The 25,395-nt window shown below is 36.7% G+C and overlaps 1 protein-coding gene across 6 annotated transcripts in view; it reads left to right on the top strand.

Annotated features, from left to right (window-relative positions):
* The window catches only part of NFIB (nuclear factor I B), a 228,904-nt gene that overhangs the window by 152,230 nt on the left and 51,279 nt on the right, over nt 1–25,395 (top strand). For all 6 annotated transcript variants that reach the window (XM_079790207.1, XM_079790208.1, XM_079790209.1 and 3 more), the window contains exons 4-6: nt 5,742–5,810; nt 11,767–11,887; nt 14,791–14,909. In XM_079790207.1, the coding sequence (XP_079646333.1) occupies nt 5,742–5,810; nt 11,767–11,887; nt 14,791–14,909 (309 nt within the window). The remainder of the gene's footprint in view (nt 1–5,741; nt 5,811–11,766; nt 11,888–14,790; nt 14,910–25,395) is intronic.

The raw sequence follows: 25,395 nt of genomic DNA, 5'->3' as shown, positions 1-25,395 counted from the left end.
GAGCGGAGCCAAGCCTCCTGCTAATCCGTGGCTACCGCCATTTCTATAATTGAAACTTTGTATCCTTGAGTGGAGGCCTGGGTCTGCCAGAGTGTGTGGAAAGCTTGGCTTCTTCTGTTGCCAGGGAAACTCAATGGTAGCCATCTTGGCTGGGGTTAATTTGCATACCCGCCCTGATTGGCTGGCGGGCGTGGCTTGGATGGTGGGCGTGGCTTGTGTAGCAGAGTGATGGTTAATTTGCATATTACCTTTTTATTAGAGAGGATACTATCAGTGTGTGTTAAATTCAGAAAATTTCTGACTCTACCAGATCACTTATATCACTATCATGGATTTACATTGCATATGGAAGGATACCTAATTCTAAATCAATGCTAGAATATTAACCTTGGCTATAGGCTGATGCTCAGTCTCTGTGCCAAGAATCATTATCTTTGCAATGATTAGTATATCTATTACACAGTCACAATTTCATCCTTAATCATGGACAGTTCAGATAAGTTGAAAAAACGGAAGATAGAACTATGTCTTAAAACACAGCTACCAGACAGTCACCAAGGGTTAGTTGTAGTAGCTGAAATATAAAGTTTGGCAAAGAGCTAGTGTGAAATACTCTTATCTTCTCCTTCTTTGCATCCATAAAGCAAAGGATTTAGACATCTTTCACACGCTGTTGAAGGAAGTGAACAGTTGGAATCATAAAGACTAGATACCTAGTCTCCCGTTCTTTCTCCACAGCAATGCAAGAAAACCAACAGGAAACAGCCATGTAAAAAAAGTGGAATCAGAGGTGTTTTTATCCAATGTCCTATTCAGGGATAATTCTTAATTCTAATAAGGGTCTTTCTAGCCAGAAACTCCCTACTTCTGTAGACACAAGTTTTGCCATCTGTAAAATGGGAACAGTATGACAACTTGTAGGCATTACCTGAATTTAATACTTGAGAAGATCTTAGGGCAGTAATTTGGCATGTGTTGGTTATTATTACCTCTGTAAAGTGTCACATTCCTTCCTGGGACATTTCTAATTGGATGACAACTCTGCTTATGGGGCCACCAAACAGTTGCTGGGACTATGCAGAATAAATCTAATCCACCATCTACATTCCCAGTCCTCCAAATACTTGAAGACAGCTTTCATGAATTTAATAACAGCTTTCTGTGGCTTATTTATTTTTAATTTCAAGAATAGAATACAGTAGACTATAAAAATGAGCGTTATCAGTCTTCCTTTGGATTTTCTATGTAAATGTTGTTTAACATTCAAATGGTGCTGATTATAATTTGAGATATTAACAGTTAGATATGCCATTGTGTCCCTCTGTTATTGTTTGTAAAGGAGGTTAAACACTATATTAACTTCTGAGTAGTGATTTATTGTTGCTTTTGTTAGAGAAAAATGAACAAAGAAGTAACATCATATAATTTGATATTGCCTTTGAGGGTTTTCAGTTTGCAGAGGTCTTCATTTCCAACTCAATTTCAGTTTTTAAAAAGCAAACATGTGGTGTAAATACAGCATCCTGTAAATGCCGAGTTGCTCTTTGCTTCCTGGCTTAAGCTGTTGTGTAATAGTGCTCGGTAACCATTAAACAGCTGCTCTGCCTCAGAGATGCTCATATTTCCTTTGGTAGATGAAGAGAATTTACTACACGAATGTCTCCAAATTGCTTTAAGATCTCTTGGCCCGTGTATCAGCCATTTAGATTCACAGTGGTTTATGGGACACGTGAGCACCATGTTTCTGGAGGCCCCCACAGCCCGGAGGTTCCAGCAACAACCTGCACTTTGCTGAGCCTCACTCTCCTGTGTTATCCCAGGGCTCCTGATTCCTGCACGATCCTCCCCACTTATTTGGACAGAGCCCTTAAGTGTTATTTCTTATACCATGGGAGCAAGCACTGTTCGTTATCCAAGTGCCATCCATTTCTTTTCTTCACTCTGCCTCATCTTGGGTAATGCCTACCTATTGTAAAGGCTGTGCTGCGTACACACATGCATGACAGGTGGTAGCCCTCTGCTTCAGGTGCGTCTCCCAGGCCACCCTGACCCCCCACGCACTCTTATAAGGTCATTGTCAGTAGACATCACTGCTCATCCTCAGAGTCTCCCTATGTTCCAAGCAGGAGTGGAAGCCAGTGGGATCCATGGTGTTGCATTTCTGTCTAGTGCAGTGATGGGCAACCTTTTGAGCTTGGTGTGTCAAACTTCGCCAAAAAACTGAGCATAACTCGGGTAGTGTGTCACTTTGAGGAAAAAACTAACTCCAAGACTCTAGTCGCAAATGTTTCATCCTCAGGAGCAGCAAATGTTTCATCCTCGGCATGCGGCCGCATGTCATCAGAAATGGCTACGCGTGTCAGTGCTGACATGCGTGTCATAGGTTCGCCATCACTGGTCTAGTGGGTGCTAAAGCAGTTCTGACATATTTTCAATGCCTATCATAGTTTTAGTAAAGTAACTCGTTCAGTTTTTCTTGTAGATTCAAATTCCTTAGAACTTGGAAAATTGGGGGTGGGGAACACCCGGCTACATTCTGAATTGCCTTCCCTTGCCTATGGCATAGTATTTATCTGTGCGCCTTACTGTCTTCCCACTGGTAGGATTAGCTTGAGGTAGCACCTCCCTCCCTTATGAAGCTCTTAGCAGATCCATACCCGACTCCATCTTAATGGGCACGACTGAGAAGCAAATGGAGCCCTGACTACTCATCGGAGTAATATGGAAATGAACTTCAGATGATATGTACATATTGAAATGTTATTATGTATTAAGATGATGTCATTTATATAAATACTAGAGGCCTGATGCACGAAATTCGCAGCCCCGGCTTCGTCTGGAAGGACATCCAGAAGGTCATTCGGCTGTCTGGTCTAATTAGCATATTACACTTTTATTATTATAGCTACTGAAATGTTTATTGCTTATTCACTTATTCCTCAGATTTTCTTAACAACTATTTTTGAACTCTTACTCTTTAAACTCTTCTAGTTTCTTGGTATTTATTTGGTACTAAATGCCTAAAGTTTTACACAATGAAGTCAGAAATACAATCTGACTCTAATCATTACTCTTTCCCATTCTACCCAAAAGCCTAAATAAAACTTTCAGCAAATGAGTTCCCAGAATAACAATACAGTCATCCTTCAATCTTGAGCCATCTAAGTCTACAGTTATAAAATTACTAAAATGTTCTTTTGTGATTCCCTCTCAGTAAGTTGCATTTTAAAATTTTGTTCTGTAAGCATTTATTTAATACTTTTTGTATATAGAGGCGCTGAGCTAGTTGTTTGGCAGCTACAGAGATGAGCAAAAACCCAGCCACTCCTTCAAATAACCCAGCTGATAATCCATCAAGAACCACAAGACCTGAAAACAGTTATCTTGGAAAACTCGAACATCCAAAGTGATGTAGAATAAGTACACACTAGGTTCTGGGTGGATAGAGAAGAAAGAAATTGGTTGTAACTGGCCCAGGGGTTGGGAGCAGACTGTGGAGGGGATGGTGGTTGAGCTGGATACTGAAGAATGAGAGGAGAGGCTGCGCAGAGTGGGCCTTCTGGTCAGAAGGGAGCTGCCTGAGAAAGGCATGAGGACAGGCATTTATAGGGTGCAGCTGGATGAGGACAAGCAAGCTTGTCTGGTTGTTTAAGCACATGAGCTGTAGTCATGATAAATGAGGTCTAAAATAATATGTATATAAGTCCATATTAACATATTTACCTCGTATAAAATTTCATGTGCACGATCATATAAAAGTACATCTTATTGTACTTTAAAAACAACAACAAAAACAACAGAAATCTTTGTGTTCAATGATAGTCTCCAGTGACTCAGAAAATTAGAAATATCTTTATCCCCAACCACACAAAGGGAGTCAATGTCTTTTTTTTCTTTTGGTCTTCATGTCTTTTAGCACCTTATTCAGTGCTGGCTAATCTAGTTGCTCAATAATCACTGAAATGAATTCAATCTGGTGAAATATTAATTGCTCAACATGTAGGAGTTTTTTTAAAATAGAAGTACATCAAATGGGGACATTTTGTTATTATCCTCTTAAGAGTATATATATATATATATATATATATATATATATATATATATTTTTTTTTTTTTTTTTTTCAGTAATGACTTAATATGAAACCTAAGTATTATCACCAGCTGGGATTTCATATTTTCTTCTCTCTCATTCTTTCATCCTTTTTCTAAAGAAGGTGGATGGGTGGGTATAAAACAGTGTTCAGACATATGCGACTCCTCAGTTCACAACAGTAAATCATGTATTATAATTAAATGATTTTCTGTCTTTTCATGCTCTGTATGTTAAAAAGGCTGTGGTAACATTTATTCTGGTAAAATCTCTAAATGCAGATTTCAAATAATTTGAGTGTCTAGAATCCAGTGTGTATAATGCAGTGTATGGGTGATCATTGGCCCCAGTGGCCAGTTTGAACTTATGAAATCAGTGCCTACCATGGCTTTTCTATTTTTATTTCACTTATTGTCCATAACAATTCTATGATGTAGGTAATTTTATTGCCTCTAATTTATAGACGAGGGATCTGGGGCCCAAAGAGCCTCATAACATGTTCAGGATTCCACCCTGGTCAATGGTGGTTGGGAGTCGAATCCCAGCTCCTTGACTTGAGTGCTTCATGTTGTTACACCACCAGTGCCTCACATCTGGCAACGAATCCCCTCCCTTGGTCAACCCTAAAGCTTTAAGTGAAATCAGATCAAATTGACAGTCTTTGGAATCGAGAGTTTTTTCCTGGAAGTATTTGAATTCTGAGGCTCTCAGGCTCTTTTTGATCTGTCCGTGGGGCAGCAGAGAGTAACCATATTCCTTCTTCCTAGGTGTTCTCTTCCTCCTCACAGCATTACGCCTCTTTGTCGTAGACGGGGGAACTGGGGACAGGGCCAGTGTTTGTGGGAGTCCTCAGCTCTAGGTGCAGATACAGCTAGGCCAGCTGCCACACAGGCCTGGTGGACCCCATCCCGGGAGGTCATGGAAGGGTCATGTGGCATTCCTTGGAGCCCTGCAATCACCGCTGTGTGCTAGAAACAGCATCCAGTTCTTGAAATGAAGGGGACCCGGGGAGTAGTAGCGAGGGTGAGAAAGCAAGGAGATCCGGTGAGGTATGGTAAAGGTGCGCGGAAATTGGTTGATACAAAGTATTTGCTGTAATGGACAAGTTATGCTTTTGTGTGATTCATGGCCCCGGGAACGAGGGTGGGGGTGCTGGTAATGGCAGCTCACTTTTCTTTAATCAGGGAAGGATTTGTGAAAGAACAGTGGTTGCAAGAGATCTTTGAAGTAATTCCAACAAGGTGCTAATTGTGGTTGTGGTTTTCCTTTTTCTTTCTCTCTCTCTTTTTTTAAATGGATGGACTTTCGTCTACCAGATGCTACCAACCTGAATGCATGTATGAGAACCCCTAAACCTTCCTTCTCCTTGGGTGGGCCATGGCAAAAGCACCGTACCAATTGCCCTGCACATTTAGAAAGTTAAAAAAATTATCTTAGGTGATGATTTAGCATCTAAACTTTTTTACTTTTGTTTAAACAGACCAATTTTGCATTCACAAGTTTTGCCTTTACGTGTTTTTGTTGTAAGCTCACTTCTTTTTTGTGTGTGTTCTAACCTTTGGTTTAAAAACACTTGAACAAATTCTAGTGTTTAATCATTTATTTGCTTCCTGCATATGTTGATGTTTTTCCCCTTTGTATCTCTTTTCAGGATACCTTGAAGATAGTTTTGTAAAATCTGGAGTCTTCAATGTATCAGAGCTTGTGAGGGTATCCAGAAGTAAGTAAATAGTTTTCTTATTATTTAATTTTGCAGTGAGATTTAAAATATTTTACATTTTGAACCTTAAATACAGTTTGAAGAGTAACCATATATTAGGAGAAAATGAGCTTTAAATTCTCTGACTTTTGATGAAATCATTAGTGAATATATTTTGTCTGATTTTCTAAAACATTTGCATTTAAATCATTAAAACTTTTTGTTACACAAAAATAATTTTGGGGTTGTTCTGATTGCCTTGTTACTGGTATTCACTTAATTCACTGTTCTCTCTGTGACCGTAGATGGTCATTTTTATCAAAGGAAGTGCGATTAATTAAATGTACTACGTATTGTTATAATAACCCACATAAGTTTCCTGTAGATAAGTGCTTTTTTACTTTACTGACATTTTGGTGGGAGCTTGGAGATGTACAGGATATACACGCTAACGTGCAGCGTGTAGAGGGATGCAAAAATTAGCTTTGCAGATTGCAGTTGGATATAGATAGAAAGCATTGTTATCCCAAACAATATCCAATTGTTTTAACTGCCCACCTCACCTGAGACACCATTCTTGGCAGGCCGGATGAGGTGTTTCTTGGGTAACTTCACCTGGCCAGCTAACTAAGCATGGGGAGTGTTTCCCCGATAAACTCCCTTACTTATAACTAGTGTGTGCAAATATATATCTAAGATGCAGCTCTTAACGCACCAATTGCATTAAAGGAGGTGACTCATGTCTTGTTGCTCTCTTCTCTGTGGTAGCTTCTTTATGTAACTTAAACGGGTGTGTTTTCACCTGACACTTTGATGGAGAGCCTTACAGTTCGGAATGATGCTATACAGATAATGTAGTGGCTCTCTGGTTCTTGTTTAAATTGTGTTTTTCATTTGGGTCACATTCAGAGGTCATAGGTAAGATTTATAGTGATCCAAAAGAACCAACTGGGAGTGAGTTCCTGGGATAAAGAGTAGGCGGTGCTTTAGAGTTGTGTTCAGTGAAGGAATCTCCAACCTAGTAGATTCCTATGTCTTTTGAATCATAGTTTCTTAAAGAGTTCCAATTTCTGAAGCGGCCAGTGCAAATAGCATGATTCTCAGAGAGTTATGTACATGCACCTTTAAAACTTTAAGTAACTTATCCTTTCTGACGTGATGTTCCAGTGGATAAATGTATACCGCAAAGACTTCTGTCATAGGTCTATGTACTTGGGGGCAGCGTAGACCAAAATCTAACATCCTGTAGCTCCAGCGTTCAATATTTGCTGGGGAAGAGGATTCTGATGGTTTACTGATGGGCCAAGGCTATGAGGCTTGTGTGCTTTTCCTGACCAGACTGTGGTATGAAGGCCTTTGACATTTGAAAGTTCTTTTATGCTGATTTTTTAATTTGGAGAGGAAACTGCCTGACTTACTTTCACTTTTGGGCATCATGCAAAGAAGGGGTATTTGGAGGTGTGTGTGTGTGTGTGTGTGTGTGTGTGTGTGTGTGTGTGTGTTTTCTCCATAGTGTTCTTTAGAAGGGAAGCTGTGCTGCTAACAGTTATAAGACATTATGAAATTACTTGTTTAAATTTCCTAAGTTCCAAGATACATTTTCATCTTTCTTATGAGAAGCAGTGGAGTCATCAGTCAGGAAATGTGATTAGCTCCTCATCACAGGTGACATTATGCTGGATGCCATAGAAGAAGAGCTGTGTTAGAACTGTCAAAAGCCCAGAGGGACATTTTGAAAAATTTGAAACATTAAAAAAAAAAGGTTAAAAATTACTTTTCTGTAACAGTTCAGAAACGAGGTAAATTTAACATACTTCACTCATTCTTCCTTAATTCATACTGTCATTTCTGAGAGGTTTTTGTGTAATCTGTTACAACAAACATTACTGATTTGCAATTAGTCCATTGATTATCCACATTCATTCATTCATCTATTCAACAAACATGTATTTTCTCCTCTGGATGTAAATGGGTGTCTCAAATGCTTGAGAGATGATTCTCCTACGCATTTTGATATCTCTACATTATAATCTTATTTACACAATTGAACTTTATTGTGGGTGAAATAAGGGTTTGCTAAGTAAACATAAACTTCGGCGCAACCCTCATGCTGTATATCACAAATTCCGACTTTTTGACAGTATGTTAATGGTTTCTGTCCTCCGGGGTTTTACGATCATATGACCCACTAATGTGTATGTTGACTTTAGCTAATGAAGCTATTCAGTTTTAGGATAGTGATCTTTCTGTCGAAGGATATTATCTCCATCTTAGAAGTTGATTTAGGATCAGCTTTTGGAGTGAGAAGAACAATAAGAGAGATTAAGGGCTGGCCTCTAACCCCTGGAATCTGCGATTCTTGGGAGGTTGGTTTCTGAGAGGATATTGGCAGCCTCTTGAACATGATTTGCAGCTCCAGGCTTCTTGCCCCTCTCTGGGAGACGTGCTAACACTGATCTTTGTGTCCGAGGGAAGTTCTCTCGGAGGCTTGTAGACAGGAATCTGTCTGGGACTTGCTGTTCTCATACACTTCGTCATTAAATACATTTTGTGGGTGTGCTGTTTTAGAATTTGGCCACGTTTGTTAGTAATCCGCTTCCCTTTGTGGAGTCTCCCAGTTAATGTCAGAATGCACACTAAATTTGTACTCGCGTGTACACTTGTAGACAGGTTATTTTTATTGCCGATTTGATACTTTGGAATAATCTTTCTGGACAAAATTTAGAAAATAATTTCTGAAGTTTTTTTTTTCATTATCATTTCACTATAAATGACACCTTGTATGTTTATGGTCAAGCAGCCGGTACTGACCATCAAGCCATCTGTATTGCACAGAAATTGCAGAGCCTTGCCTAAATATTGCATGAGCTTACTAAATGGCACAGCGTTTGTGTACGATATAACCTATGTTTCCTGTTAGCAACTCAGATATCGGAGTTGTATCCGTTACTGTTCCAGGGGCTGGACAGATTGCTTGCTTTCACCGAGCCATGCACATGCCTCCTCCTATCACATGCCCTTCTTCCCAATGTCACATAGAACGAGGTTCTAATAATAAACGTCAGAGCATGTGGTTACTGTGGGATGTCTTACCTTGCATTTTTTTTAACCTCCGGTGTACCTCAAGCCACAGCAAGCAGCTGCATTTTAGCTTTCCAAAGGATTTAAGCCATTAGGCACAGTTACACATGGAATACAAACATGTCCTGTGTCAAAGGAGGCTAATGTGAGGTACACATAACATGAACAGTCTAACAGAAAGCAGAAGCTCGAGAACTCTGGAGCTGAAACGAATCTCGTACATAGTGATTTATTTAATTTTCAGTAGGAAAAGGAAGTTCGTCATCGTATAGTCCTTGGTCCTTCTCTGCGCGCTAAGGCCTTGCCTCAGGTTCATACTTTCATAAAAACGTTTTAAGGTAATCTTGGCCTATGTGGTATCGGAATACAATTCAACGGATGGTGAACACATTTCAATTGTTTATAAAAAATTCTGAGTAAGAAAAATTCCTTGAAAATCTGTGGTCCTTTCGAAATTTTACTGGTATATTCACTCGAGGCAGCTAGGAGAGGCAGGAAGTAGACTTTGTGTTCTTAGAGTGAGTCTCAGGGGCTCTCGAATGTTGTTGCCACAGCACAGGGCACACACTTTCTCTCCTTAGGGCCTATGAAGGTCCAATAAAAGCAGGCGAAGAAATGGAAACTATGCTTAACCTTTTGCACTTGGATGTCGAGTGTGACTCGACACGGTTAGCATCAGTAGCAGCTCGTATGTCGAGCCACACTCGACACGTAGTTTCACCGCAGGGCGGGGGATGGGGGATTTTTGTCTATTTTTCCAGTATCTTTTCTTGTTTTCATTAGCATGAAAGGACAAGTAAAATGTAAATGCCGTCTCAACTGATGCCAAAAAAGAAAAAATGAAAAACTGATAACGCATGTGAAATTTATTAGGAAACTAGTACATGATCTTGTTGGAGAATTCAGAGATGGAACACTAACTTCCAGGGGTAGATTATTATCCACTAACTTAGAGCAACGTTTAGATGGAAAGCTCCATATAATCACACCTCACCCTAACAAAAATCACAAAGATTGTGTTGTTTGTTCTAACAGAAAAATCAAAGGAGGAAGAAGAGAGACGATTTATATTTGTGAAACATGTGAATGTAAACCAGGTCTTCATGTGGGTGAATGTTTCAAAAAATATCACACCATGAAAAATTATAGAGATTAAAATTACTCTTTGAATGTATCAATAATTTGAAATATAAAAAAATCCAAATAAATAAGTTTGTATGAAAAGAAACTCCAGTTTTTTATTCTACTGCCGCGCTTTGTAAAATCTGGGCTATTTAAAAAATTAAATCCCGAGTAGAATAAAGGAATCGAGAAAAAAGCAAGCGAGTGCAAAGGGTTAAGTTCTGTCCTTTGACACCAACCTGTGTGGTCTCCACCTTGTATATTATCTCTGCCCACGACTTTGATCCCTATGTAAATCCTATTTAAAATGACCCCCCTTCAATACCTTATTCACTCTCCGAGGTCCAGTGCCATCTATGGCTTTTCCACAGATTCCTTGGACCATTCAAGCTTGTATTAGATTCTTCTTCCCTTGAAATCCTACAGCATTTTATTGATCAGGTCATTCATTTGGACAGTTTCATTGTCGTCTGCATTATGTTGGTATTTATGTTTTCATGAGTGTTTTGTTTGCCCACCTTGTTGTCCAATATGTTTCAAGGACCAGGACTACCTTAGACTATTTTGTATCCCTTGCAGCACCAGCCAGTAATGGACACAATCAATAACTTGTTGAATGAACAAATTTTCAGCAAGTAGGTTCATTTATACCTCTTCATCTGCTCTCAGCATGTTTTTGAACTGTTTTATCTTTGCTGACCACTTCAGTCTGCAAGGGAGGAAACTTGGGGGAGAAAGGAAAGAAACTCATATTTATTGAATACCTATTATGTACCAGGCATAATATCACATTTGACCTCTTTTATTCTCAAAATAATCATAGGTGGTAGGTTATTATTCTTCTCACTTTACAGTTCAGGAAACTGAGGCACATATCTTATAAGTGGTAAAGTAAGTTCAAACTAAAAGGCTCTCTGGCTCCCAAGACTGTACTCATTGTAGCACAACAACCTCACAGATTTATTCAAAATGTCTAGAAAAAATGTTTTAATTTAAACAAATGTGCAAAACCCAACACAAATATACAAAAATCTTAGTTCATGATATATCAGCAAAATAAAAGATATCTTTACAAAAAATACCTTAAAATATGAAACTCCATGTACATATTTTACATAATGTATTAAATTGTAGCATAAACACTTTTTTAGAAGACAAAACATAATTATTGAGAAAAGTTATACTAACCATTCCTGTGAAACCTAAATATCTATTTTTTGGGGAAAAATCTTGGCTTTCTTTTATATTTTAAAATTTTTCTTATCTACTTGCCATAATACAGGAATTATTTATATCAAATAATCATCAACATCATGATTTCTAATCCATTCTTATTTTAAAGTTATTGATTCTATATTGACTATAGAATACTATTTGGTATTTATTTATGAAACTGTTCTATATTTATTTAACGATGATTTGACTTTTGTGAGTCAGCTTCATACAAAGCACATTGCTCCAATGCACCGTAGACTAGTGGGGTGACAGAGTTAGAGCAAATACAAATGAGTTAGTGAGAAAGGTTGGGGAGTTGGAGTTGGGGGAGAGGTACTCAATAGTTAGAGCTTGAGTGCCTCCAGTTTGCAGACTTGAACTTTGGTATCAGGAGGAAGTTTTCAAATCCTGGCACAGCATATGGTTGATATTAGAGTCTTAAAAGTAAAGAGAGTTTTCCTCCTTGCCCAGAGGCTTGGAAAATATTAGATTATTACATTTGAATAAAGATGACAAGTGTAAAGGTCAATCCCAATGTTTCATTTGTTTTATTCCTCAGCACCCATAACCCAGGGAACTGGAGTCAACTTTCCAATTGGAGAAATCCCAAGCCAACCATACTATCATGACATGAACTCGGGGGTCAATCTTCAGCGGTCGCTGTCTTCTCCACCAAGCAGGTAACTGAGAGAGAAGCTGCTCTTGTTTTCAAGTATGTGTGCAAGTCGGTAGGGAGGGAGGTATGCAGCTAGAGAGGCAGGAGGGTACAGAATAGGGGGAACAAAGCAAAGAGTGAAAGAGTTTTTGCTGATTTCACGCAGATTTTTTTTCCATCTTTTCTGGTGAAATTTATTTTGACATTTCAAAATTAAATGTAGTAATGGTTATTCAAAGCATTTAAAAAAATTGGGGCGGGGGAGTGACCAGGGAATTATGAAAATGTTATATGATTTTTTATCCTGTTCTGTGGAATATGGTGACTTTTGTGCTGTTCGGTGAAATACTATAATTCTACAAGTTAGCTAATTCTTTTGACAACTTTAAAAATGATGTTGCCTTGGCAACGAACCCTGGTTGATGATTGATCCATCCTGGTAACTTTTACCCTAATACCAAAACCCAGCCTGGGGACAATGAAACATGAAAAATAAAACGTGTCATTTACTTACACTTAAAAGCAAAAGGCCTTATTCTAGGCCAAAGTTTGCCAAGTTCTTCAGTTAGTCAATATTCCTTAATAATTGAGTGAACTCTCAGTTACCAATGAAAATTCTACACGCTCTGAGATTAGGCTTAACCAGCCTTCTTTGTAGAAGAACTACAGCTAGATTACTTTACTTTTTGGTTCTCTGTTGACATTCTCATTTTTCTCTCTTGACCTTCTTATTCTAACTTTCAGTCTCACAGGCGTTTAAAAAGAGGTTTTCTATTTAAATGAGGGATAAATCGCTTAGAAAGTCATTGCACATAGGATTTCATTATATGTTCCACTATTGCAGAATGGTAGAAGAGGATTGAGGTAATGAGAATGAAAGGTGAATAAATAGTACAGCTTTGTTGGTTTTCTTTTTGAGTTAAATCTTCAATATATGAAGACCCATTTCATTTCCAGAGAATTAAGTATATCCATGATCAAATATAGCGGCATACATGGATTCCAGAGCAAAACATACATTTTATAAAATTAACTTTTTAAAAATAAAAAAACCAGGCTAATTATTTTTCTATGCTATTTCTATAATGAAAGTTGATGGCATTTCAATTAATTATGGGGCTATGCACATTTGTATGTTTAGTATCTAAGCTTAATTTTATGGTCGAAGTGTATTTTTATATAGTTAGATTGCATAGCAAGATAATTGGGTTTATTATCACTAAAATAGTCTGTGACATTGTGAGATCTTAAAATGATTTAATTTTTCTAAATTTAAAGAGCGAACAGTAATTTCTTGTTTTGTCTGATGAATCAGTATATTGTCAACATAGAGTGTCCATTTTCTTATGAAAATCTTTTCTCCCTCATTTCAAGTTTTCTGTATTTACTGCTGATTCAGAGATGGGATAATGAAATTATAGGAGGGTTTTAAAAATACATATTCTAACTTTTGATACCATAAAACCATAAAAAAGAAACGAAAGAACTATTACTTACTCTCAGAGTGGGTTGGTATGGATAGAAATTTCCTCCTTCTGCATCGTGTTAATGCTGGGTGAGCTGTGAGTCAAATATTAATCATAGGCATATCTGTGAATATGCCCGGACGTACACATGCCTCCAGGTTTTGGAAACATAGCAAGAGCACAGCTCACTTTGTGTCAGACTGTTTCCATCATTAGCATGCACTAGGCAACTCCCTGAATTTCTCCATATTTGTCTCCCCACGTGAAAGAAAAGGGAGGATTGGTTTCTGTGTAGGAGTCTGGAGGCCCAGTCCAGGTCTGAAATCCTATGACATTTTGTTTGTCACTTCATTAAGTTAATTCAGAAGGTTGTTGTTTTTTTTTAGTTTTTTCCCTGATAGATATGAATAGGGACTTTTGTAATTTAAGGAAAAATAACAATTTTTATAGCCAATTAGCAGGTTAATAGGGTATTGGTGGGGATATATGAAAGCAGTATATTAAGCTATATGGCATGTGCCATAAAATAGCTTTTCAACCTCTGTTCTAAATACTTTTCTTAATAATTGAGATGAGCCATGTTTTCTTGATTAAAATATATCATTTTAAAAGTATACTGTGTGGCTTGAATTTGGCAATGGCCTGCTTTTCATGGGTGATCTCAAGAATAAATGATCAATAACCTAATTTTTTCAGAAAAGATAGAGAAGAATATATAAAATAGTTTATAATTGTTAAAGTACTATAAAAATTTTAAGCTTTATTAATTATAGGGTTACCAATAATAATTACTACTTAATAAGCATCTTCTAAGTGCTATCCACTCAACTAAGAGCTTTACATTTAATAACTCATTTAATCCTCTCAACCACTCCCCTTTGAACTAGGTTTTATTATTTCTATTTTATAGATGATTAAACTAAGTTTAGAAAAGTTAACAAGCTTACTATTAAGAAGTAGTAAGTGGCTTACATTTGACACTGAGCTAGTTCTTTCTACTCCAAACTTCATGTTCTGCTCTATCCCATTACCTTATCTTTGAATTAATATAAAGGATTACATTGTTAATATCCAGTACTATGCAAATGAACATTATTAATATTGATAGTATAAGAGTCAGGGACAATCTTAATAACAATTTTTAAATTAGTACACATATCTCATTTAAGAATTCACTTTTTACTCCTAAAATTCCTTTGGAAATACATTTCAAAGGAAAATATAATAAACATCATATTTGTTAGGTAGGTACAGATATAATATAGTACGATAAATGATATGTACACCTGGAAACAGTGTTAGCCCTGTTTATGTCTTGAATACTCTTATTTCAAAATGATTCTGAGATACTATTGTGTTTATGGAAATTTCCACAGGAAGAATCTTCTCAAATTATATGCTTTCAAATGCTGCACATCTTCCTAGAAAGCCCATTAACATAACTATTGTTGTATTTTAACAGCAAAAGACCCAAAACCATATCCATAGATGAAAATATGGAGCCCAGTCCTACAGGAGACTTTTATCCCTCTCCAAATTCACCAGCTGCTGGAAGTCGAACATGGCATGAAAGAGATCAAGGTGAGTAACAAGCAGATGCCTCTAGGAACATTGTAATAATATGTCAGCTCATTTCATGTTTCATTTAGTCAAAATAGCATAGTGGAACCAATATGGATTTTTTTTTTCATGAAATGGCTGCAGTAAAATTAGCTTTAAGCTAATGTGCTTGTCAAATATTTTCAAAGTTAACTTTGAAAAAGTCCCATGTTTTACGTGTTTATTGAGTTTATTTTTCAGACAGAATGATCTTTTTAGAGCCCCCAATTATGTATGCAGCTAATCATTGTCTGTCTACCTAAGTTGGTTGGGTTGCAGCAGAAACACGAGTTTTGATTCCATTAGATCAGTTTGCCTCTCTTTATGGGGTACTTTAGGGAAGAACCAACCCTTAATCAGTTTGCAGGTGCCAGTTACTGGAAGTTCCCATTGAATGGCCATGATTCCTTCTGAAAGTGGTTACAGCATAAAAAATAAGTAAACGTGGAATGTAAAAAACTGTATATCTGAGTCAACCTAGTTATACTTTCTAGATAAAACTATGACTCAATTCTAGGTCAGCTTTGGGGGAAAATAAAACTTTAAGAAATAGGTATTATTTGGCTCTCTGAATTCAGGCTTTGCTCCATTTTATTCTTAAAGTTTATTGCAGCGATTTTCAATTGGTGTGCTGCAAGAATTTTTAAAACGTGCAATACCTGACTCTTTAGTCAGGACACTGACCTCTTTTCTTTTAGACTATCAAATAGAATATAACAATAGCCAACACAACAATAGCCATCCAGTGTGAGTGAATCAAAATTATACCTGATTTTTGGTCAGGTCAACAAAAAATATCTCCTGATGTGCCACACAATTTTAGTTTATGTGTGTTACGAGATGAAAAGGTTGAAAATTTGCTGGTCTATTGAATTATTTCATCAAACAAACCCATGCCTGTTTGCCTTAATTAGAGGGAGATTATTAAGCCTGGAAATAGAGAAATCAGCTAACTGCACTTTGTGTTGGTATGTGTGCATGGATGTAAGTAGGACTTATATAATGAAAATTGTCTTTTAGATCAAGTTTTGTATTTTATTAAAAATGTAAAAGCACTCTTTATCAATAGTTTTAAGCCCATGACTTGGGTATGTGTATCTGAGGGTTGGGAAGCTGTATGTCCAGCAATCTCAGGGCACAAATAACTTAGCAGTAAAAGCCAGTCAGTTCTTTACTCAGGAATACATTTTTGCTGCTCCAGATTTTTATACCGAATGCCTTAGAGTTTAAAGAATAGTGAAAATTTTTCATGGGGGAGTTGGACTTTGAGTCCAGCGGGTCTCCTTTAACAGGCTGAGATTTTTCACTGGTGAAGTAGGAGCTGGCATGGACATAGGCAAGCGCTGTGGGAAGTTAGAATGGCCATGTGCGCCCTGCGGCTGGGCACTGTGCACGTGGAAGGAAGTAATGGCAGATGACAGAGGTCATTCTAAGGACATTCTTGAAAACCAGCTGGAGAGTTTGGCTCCAAGGACACTTTTTCCAATCTGTTCTTTAGGCTGTAGACCAAATCATCTGTATAGAACAAAATGATGCTAGCCCTGGCTGGGTAGTTCAGTTGGTTAGAGTGTCAATATTAGGGCATATCAACCAATGAATCCATAAATGAGTGGAACAACAAATCTCTCTCTCTCTCTCTCTCTCTCTCTCTCTCTCTCTCTCTCTCTCCCCCTCTTTCTTGCTCGCTCTTTCCCTCTTTCCTTCTCTCCCTCCCTTCTTCTTTCTCTAAAAATCAATCAATACATTAAAAAAACTCATAATGACATCACTTCTCTATTTCAGATCCTTTAGTAACTTTCCATTCCTCTTAGAAGAAAATCAGAATTCCCTCGTATGTCCAGAAGGCCCTATTTCTTGTCTGTCTCTCCTTTGACACCCCTCCAGCCTCAGAGGGTGCCATCTGCTTCTTCTTACACTTGAGCCCCCTGCTTTGTTTAGATTTGGGAATATAAAACCCAAGACCTTCCTATAAGCCATGTCTTCTGGAAGCTCCTTTTCTAACTCTTCATGGAAAGTATTTTTTTTTGTCCTCATTCAGGTGCAGCCTACATGGAGGAACTTCAGTCAGGTCTTACTGTTTTTCTCTCTTGACATTCAGTATGTTCCTTGTACTCGTAATATGTTATTACATATTTCTTTATGGAATTAATTGTCTCAGTCTGCCTGCATTATGAGGTCAGGGACTTTATCTATTTTGGATACTGCTGTAACCAGCACCTGGTAACCATGCACAACACTTGGTGCACAGTAAGGGCACAGTCACTGTTGGATACATGAAACATTGTTGGGCAGAGCACCAATCCTATTAGTGAAGGCAAGAAAAAAAATAGGGACTTCCATCAGACTTGCAGAAATGAGGGTGTAAACAAAACCCTCAGCCCTTTATATTTTATTGCCTGTTTTACTGACATTGTTAGTGTATTCTAAACAAAGCCATATTTTCCCCATCAGAAAATTATTCTGGAAAAGATTCTAATGGTGATAACATTGTGAATGTGTGGGAGTGGATATGTTGTTCATAAGTGTAGTGTTCTTTATTATAGAGAGTGTCACTTTGTAAGAATTGATTCCCCTCTCTGCCTTTTAAATAAAGCCAATCTCAAATCATATTATAAAACATTCTTGAAAAGTAGAAGGGAAACTGTCATTCTTTCTCTTTGTAAAATCATCGTATTGTCTTGGTGATTTTCTTTTGTCAAGATGACTAGAATTATTGGAGAAGTCTGTAAAGGCATATTATATTAAGAGTAAGGAAGAATGATCCATTCTCAAGTGGGCTTAAAAAATAAACCTCTGTCACTTTAATTCTGAAGACCTTGAAGACTTTGTAATGTACACAATAAGCCATTGTGGAAAGAAGACTTCAACCACAATGAAAAAATGAGGGCAGTACAGTACTATCTTTATAAATTTGCTAAGCCAAATGCAGTCCTTTTGTTCTTAGAAAATTGCTTTTTTTTACATTTTCAAAGTAAAATGCCCCATGGTTGTTCTTGTCCGTCTTCAAATGTTCTTTAGAAACACTTGTCTGCCATGAACGGAATTTTCTAAAGGGCATATTGAGTACCACTCAATATTTGTAATGGCTTTAGTGCATGTCTTATACTTGTTTCTCCCACAAAGCCCTGCTCTAATTGGTACTCAGTAACTACTTATTAGTTGAGTAAAATGTGCTTGTGTTTGTAATTGGCAGAAATATTTAAATTTTGCTATTAATTATTTCCTGGGTATGCTTTATTCTGCTGTGTTAACTTTGCATTAAAATCTACTCTTGCCATAGCCCTTAGCAAAACTGATTTTTGAAATATGAGAAATAAAAATAAAATTATGGACTACTTGTGACATTTTACTTATAATCTGAAACCCTAACCTAAACCATTGAGGTTTACTCCAAGTAGGCAAAAATAAAGGATGTGATCTGACCATTTCTAAGAGAAATTAGGCAAAATTTTCATATGAAATCTAGATTCATGCAATGATAACTGTTCATGTAATTTTTAATAATTTAATGAAAAAAATATTTTTATTTTAGTATATCACAAACATAATTAAGTCTATTCTTTTTCTTTTAAAAACACAAAGTTACAATTTTCTGAATATAAAAGAATTATAATTTTTAATTTTTCAGAACATAGACACAAATATTTTAAAACTAACCACTATTTAATAGTGTTAAACATTGGGTAAGAATCTATATAATTTGCTAAAATTTTTCCTGATGAGTAGCGATGGAAATTAAATTTGTCAGCATCTACATTATGTAATATTTATATTTTTATTTTATGCCTTTTATGGATAGAGAAGGGAAGAAAAGAGAAAAAAGAAAACTGGCCCACTAACAAGGATTATATAGACACCGTTACATTCCTTTTCCAAATTCTGTAATTTTTTTTTTATTATTTTTTGCTTAGTCCTCTATGACTTTCCCAGTATTAAAATTTGAGCTGCTTTTACCTCTGTTGAAAACTTTTCTTTTTTTTGGATACTATTTTTCATCATTTAGATTTTAATGGTTAAATGAATAAAACTTGGTTAGCTTTTCAACATGTATGTTGAAAATTTCTCTTACTTCAGTTCTTACATCAGAAGAAATGTCATCTGAGGTCTTGTCTACCTTAATTTTTTCCACCAGAGTCAATTCAGAGACTCAATTCCTAGTGGATGTACTTGTCTCAAAATCATCAGAGTCATCTTTTGCAACTTCCGATAAAAGAGAGAGAATAAAGAGGCAGGTCTTGTTTTTTTTTTTTTTTCTAATTCAAGTTACTTTCAAGGGGCTAAATGTAGTTGTATTTTAATTCCCAGGAATTTAACAGACTAATGATGCTAATAATTGTGCTTGAAAACTTGCAACAATTCTTTATCACTGTCACTTTGCCACTGCCATTCTAATAGTCACTGATTCTTCTATGTCTGAATATAAAACTCCTAAAACACTATTTAACAGACAGTTAGTGATAGGGTAAATATATTTGGAATATACAGCTGGGTTTTTTAAATGGAAATTTTAGCAGCTTCTCAGACTGACCAGTATTTAAACAATTTATAATCTTAAATAGATAAAATGTAAATTCAAAATAATTTTTGGAGTCATATTTTATTAACTTCTACACACTGAGGATTTAAGATAATTGGGCTCAATTAACATTTATCAAATGCCTATTATTTGCCAGGGATTTTTCTAGGCATTGGTCACACAAATATGAATAAAGTAAATTTTCAGCCCTCAACCTGCTAAACAAAAATGTAAATTTTTACTGTTAAGAAAAATGGTGGTTCACAGAGGATAAATAATGTAAACCAATTTATGAGGGGGGTTCTCTCCATGCCTAAAAACTGGCGTCCTTTTAAGCACTAGGATAAGTAACTCTTTACACAGAAATCAACTAATTGGTATGTTAACAAGAACTAGTATTGGTATGTAATTACAGTTTTAAAAGGAGTTCAGCCCGGCTGGTGTGGCTCAAAGGTTGTTGACCCAGGAACCAAAGGGTCAATGGTTCGATTCCTGGTCAGGGCACATGCCCAGTTGTGGGCTCAATCCCCAGGAGGGGTGCGTGCAGGAGGCAGCCGATCGATGATGTTTCTATCTCATTGATGTTTCTGTCTCTCTCCCTAAAAATCAATAAAACCATATTTAAAAAAAAAGTTTAAAAATTTATACTGGACTCTTGATAGACAATATTTAGGCATCATGTTTTGGTTGCTATAGGTACTAGAAAATAACACTATTTTTAAAAATTACACTGCTGTCATAGAAATAATAAGTCTCTTCAGCTTGTTTTTGTGAAGTTTTAATACATTTCCAAGCCCTTGAGATTAATTTTGACCATTTTGCAAATGTTCTCATTTGTAAGATAGTCTTCAATCTTGTGCTAAATTTTAATTTAAACTTTATCATTGTTTTGTAAGAGTATAGTATTAAATAACCAGTGAATTAAGCCAAAGACCTCAAGGGAACACTGGAGGCTAGACAGTCTTAATGCTGGCTTGTATCATGATATCAATCAGTTGTATAGGGAATAAACAACAGTAAGTAAGAGTGTCGTAGCATATTCATAGAATTGGAATCAGAGACCAGCCGTTTAAAGAATATTAATAGATATGCTAGATACAAGAACACTCAACTAAGTTTGGAAAATTCTCCATTAGCAAAAATTTAAACATTTTAAAAATGAATGAATTCGTAGAATATTTTATATACTATTGTGTGCTGTGGATATGAATGTCCAGGAGTGAACATCGACTGAGTGTGTTCGTTAAGTTTGTGACTTCAGAACCTTTTTTTTTTTTCCCCCATCCAAGAATCTATAGGTTCAAACTTTGGAAAACAGTGCTCTCGCCCACATTACAGTCTGAAAAATGATATCGTCTCAAGATTTCTCTAGAGCCGTGGGAGCTGGGCGGATGGGCAGCTTTCACAAACAGTTGAATAACTACTATCTGGGAACCATTAATATTAAATGAAGTTCTAGAAAATGGCAAGGCAAACAGCTTAGTAATCTTCCTGGAAGAATTTTTAAGCTCCCTTTGGGGACCAGATAGAACACCAGCAATTCCTCGCATTCCTAGACTTTGTATCACAAGGATTAAATATCATATTTTGAACGAGGCAAGATGAGACACACAAGTGCTTTTGATGGATGAATGTGCAGAGATGGTTGGAATTGAATGTTTGAGCACCATTGTCAAGCTTGTTTTGGGGGGGTTAGCTTCTTCTTATTGAAAACATGAAAAGCCAAGAACTTAGACACGTGACAGAGCTTACAGTGAACCTCCATGGCCCAGGATGCCATCTGAGAGCAGGCTCCAGGGGACCCCTCTGCCACAGGCATTCCATCTCATTCTGCGACACCCCTGTAGGGGAAATCACAGCGCCAGCATCTCTCAAACCCAAAGGAAAAGGACAAGCTGTGGGTGAAGGCTGTCATCAGAACGCCTCACTTTGTGCACCGATTCACAGTTGTTCATGCCCCTTTCATGCATCCTCATGAAGAGGAGCCTTTTGTGGGGGGCAAACCCGTGTACATTGTAGAAGGGCCCATACTACGTCCCAGGGGAAAAAGATAGGCTCGGTCTGCGCGCCGGAACCTCCATGATTTGAAATGATAGCCTTTGCAGGAAAACCAGGCTGGATCATCAGTTCACACAAATATACACAAAACCACTTGCTGTTTCATGCTGGGTCTCTAGGTGGATGGAACAGCCCCTACAGGAGGAAAGTGGGAAACCCAAGGAAGGCTTTGCCAGCTTAGTGCACCATGCACTGGCGTGATCAAAGGTTTTGTTGTGAACCCTTTCATACAGCGATGTCATGTTGCCGTGTATTTTGAAGTAGTTTGGAAAGCTCCTATTCTATTACCAGTAACATACACGGGAAGACATTGAGTTGTTATGGATAGAACACAGATTATTAGACTCTTTCGCGAGGTGTAGGCGGAACTATTGGTTTTATAGCTGAGCAGTGGGAGGTTCAGAGAGCTGTCCCATCCAGAGTGTCCAGGTAATTAATAGCAGAGCCCTAGATCTGCTCTTTTTAAAGCTGATTTTTTTTCCTGTTACCCTACCATCCACCTAGAGAATCGATATGTAGACTTACCTATGTAGGGATACATGGGCCAGGAGAATTCGAACACTGCTTAGGAAATCTTGGCAGGCGGACAGTTTTCCTAGGGAGCTGCATAGAAGATTTCATTACAGCTTATAGAGCTAGAATGGGAGAGTAGAGATGAATTCCTGAGTTTTCAGGACTCTGGAAGAACTGTCAGGATGCTGAGATGGTAAAATGTGTGTTTTCTTTAAAAAATGTTGGAGATGTGAGTGACTTTAATGGATAAACGTGGAGAAAGGCTGGTTTGAAGTGAATGTTTAAGCATGATTTTTTAAAAGCTTTTTGTTGTGGAAAATGTCAAAAGTAGGGAGAAGCGTAAAGTGAACCTCTAGGTCCCAGCTCGAACTGTTACCAATATTTTGCCGATCTTGTTGCTTTAATATCTCCCAGTTTTTTGAAGTATTTTAAAGTAAATCCTAGAGATTTACTTGTAAATACTTATAAGTATATCAGATGGTGACTTTTTAAAAAATGCAGTCCCAATACCATTATCAATTTAACAAATATAAAAACAATTCCCTAATATCATCTAATATATAATCCATGTTCAAATTACCCAGAATATCTTATAGGTTGTTTTGTTAAAATGAGGATCCAAAATGGGGTTTGGGATGGGAATGGGGGGATGAGGACAATTATGTGATACCATAATCAATAAATAAATTAAAACAACAACAACAACAACAACAAAAAACCAAAATGGGTTACATATCATATTTGTATTTTCAGTCACTTTTTAACCTATGAAAGTTATATTAGCTTTTTTCTCTACTAACCATATTTATATTAACTCTTTTTCTAAATCATTTATTTGTTGAAGAAACCACATACATTAATTTTTTTCCAGCAAATATATATAAATGAGGAAAACTAGACCTTCCTGCCATTTGTGGCTACCATTGATTGAGCACTTACTACCTCTCAGGACTGGGTTAAAACTTTACATATTCTTTTTCTTTTAAACTCTATTTAAAAAACACATTTTACCCGCTCATTAAACTGATCACTACAGTGATTGAGAAATTTGATCACACCGCCAATAAGTAGGAGAGGTAGACTGGGAACCTTTGCGCCTTCAGCTGCAAAACCCATGTTCATTATTACTACATACACTGCCTTCTAAGCAAGTCCTTGTGATGTTATGTTTATGGTTTTTTTCTGTTATCCTAAACCTCTATCACAGTGTTTTTCTAATATGTGGTACTTCAATAGAAATAAATGCACATAATACCTGAGCAGTCCACAGACTCCAGGGATTCATGAGTGCAGACCTTGGGCTAGACTCAGGTTAAGGATTTGTTTATGATTTAGTGATGTTGTTATTAAATAACCCCAAAGTCTAGAATATCTTTACTAGTGGCATGTGACATACATCTAGTTTAAAATGAGCAATGTGTATGTCAAAGTATAAAAATTGATTATATATTTATTGTAATATGTATGTTTTTCTTTTAGTTCTGTTCTGATATTTCGCCTTTGGCCTAAAGCACTATAATGGTGAGCAGAAAACTATAAATGCTGGTGTGGCCTTAACAAATCACTTAATTTCAGTAACCTGTGAATTTTCTCACCTGTGAAATAACAAAGTTGGCTACTAAGGTTCCTTCATGTTCCAGTATTCAGGATTTAATATGAGGCAAAGATTTGTAGGTCTTTAGGGCTTGAGTCTTTAAGCTTTCATTAACATGGATCTTTTTGAAAATTCAGAAAGTTTTTCACGTTCTTAATTATTTGTAAATGTTTATTTTAAATATTGTCTTAGAATAACAGAATAATTGGGCTGTTTATGTGCTTGGAGGCACCATATGTTTTGCCTTATACCTGAGGAATGCACAGTTCTTACAAATAACATGTCCTGTCTTGCGCGACTCTGGTACAACAAATGATTGATAGAAATTGAGTTATTATAACAGAACCTTGTTATGGGATCAGTGTCTCCTACTTTGAAAATAAATGACTCAGCCAGACGGCCACATTTATTTTCTCTAAATGACTAGGGATGCAGCAATAGGAGACCATTATCCTGTGACAATATTCTGTTTCATTGACATTATCTCACAAATGTAATTGGTCCATTACTAAATAGAGGTTTTGTTACTGATCAATTTCACGATTTTCAAAGCCATTAGGATAATAAATATGCCATCAGAGTAATTTCATTGACAGAATGTTCTATTTTCTTCATTTACATTTGTTAGAGGAAAAATATAGATTTAGGTTGAACTTAAACACTACCATTTATACCAGTTTTGACTATTTTTCCATTAAGAGAAATGGAATATTGTACAGAGTAATCATATTTACATTGAGCTGCTGAACTGATGACCTTAAAATTTTTGTGATTCCCCCCCCCCCCCCCGCTACCACACTAAACCACATCAAATCATAATTGCTCCCAAGCAATTAGTTTACCACCTCAGTTTAATGATTTTATTTGAAGTAAGTTCCAGATCATTTCTAGGACTTTACTGTAAATCCACTAAAGTAACACATCAGTTAAATCAACCCTAACCATACCAGTGTAGATAATAACAGCATTAGTACCAACAGACCTTGAGATGTCTTGTAGCATAAATGTTTCTAAATGCATGGCTTTTCCCCAAATGTTCTCCTTTCAAAACTCATCTGTAATCTTGTTAAATTAGAACTCTTCCAGTATCTTTCTGACTTTTACAGTTAAGGTTGCGGTATTGATTTTATTTTATAGTCCACGGCTCTCAGATGCTTAACACTAACTAATAAGCCTCTATAGCCAAGAGGTTTTCCCTAGGGGCACAGTGAATAGAAGCTATTTACCTATGCCCGTATTTAATAAGTGACTAAAATATACTCCAAATCCTGCATAATTGTTTGGTGTTTTTCCTCCTTTTAAAATAGGTTTTCTGAATTTGTTAAAATAAAATTCTTAATGGGCAAAAGCATTTTGAAGTGTTTCTAAAAAGCAGTTCTCTTATTCAGTATTCACTTTTTTTAAACACTGTTCTTAGTTATTCAAGGTGGGTTTTTTTTTTTTAAAAAAAAACACACACAACTTTCTTTTAATGTCTCAAGGAAGGTGTTTGTAAGCTTCAAAGGGGTTTGAGCTTTAACTTTGTATTGGTTGTAGGTGTAGCCTGGAGACTTTTTTTTTTTATAGAGATGTGATAGTAGAGACTTGTAGTAACCTGCCACTTACTGTGCCTGGGTTGGAATACGCACTTAAAACTATGACAAAATGTTTCAAGTTGTTGAAGAATACAGCAATATGCTTAAGTATAGTTGAGATTAAATCATTCAATGATAAAGCAAGAATTTTTATTTTTAACATGAAGACAACTACATTTTCTTCTTTTAAAAATAACTGATTTCATTTTGTTG

Source organism: Cnephaeus nilssonii, assembly GCF_951640355.1.
Source record: "Cnephaeus nilssonii genome assembly, chromosome: 14".
Lineage (NCBI taxonomy): Eukaryota > Metazoa > Chordata > Mammalia > Chiroptera > Vespertilionidae > Cnephaeus > Cnephaeus nilssonii.
This window is presented reverse-complemented; position numbering and strand designations above follow the sequence as displayed.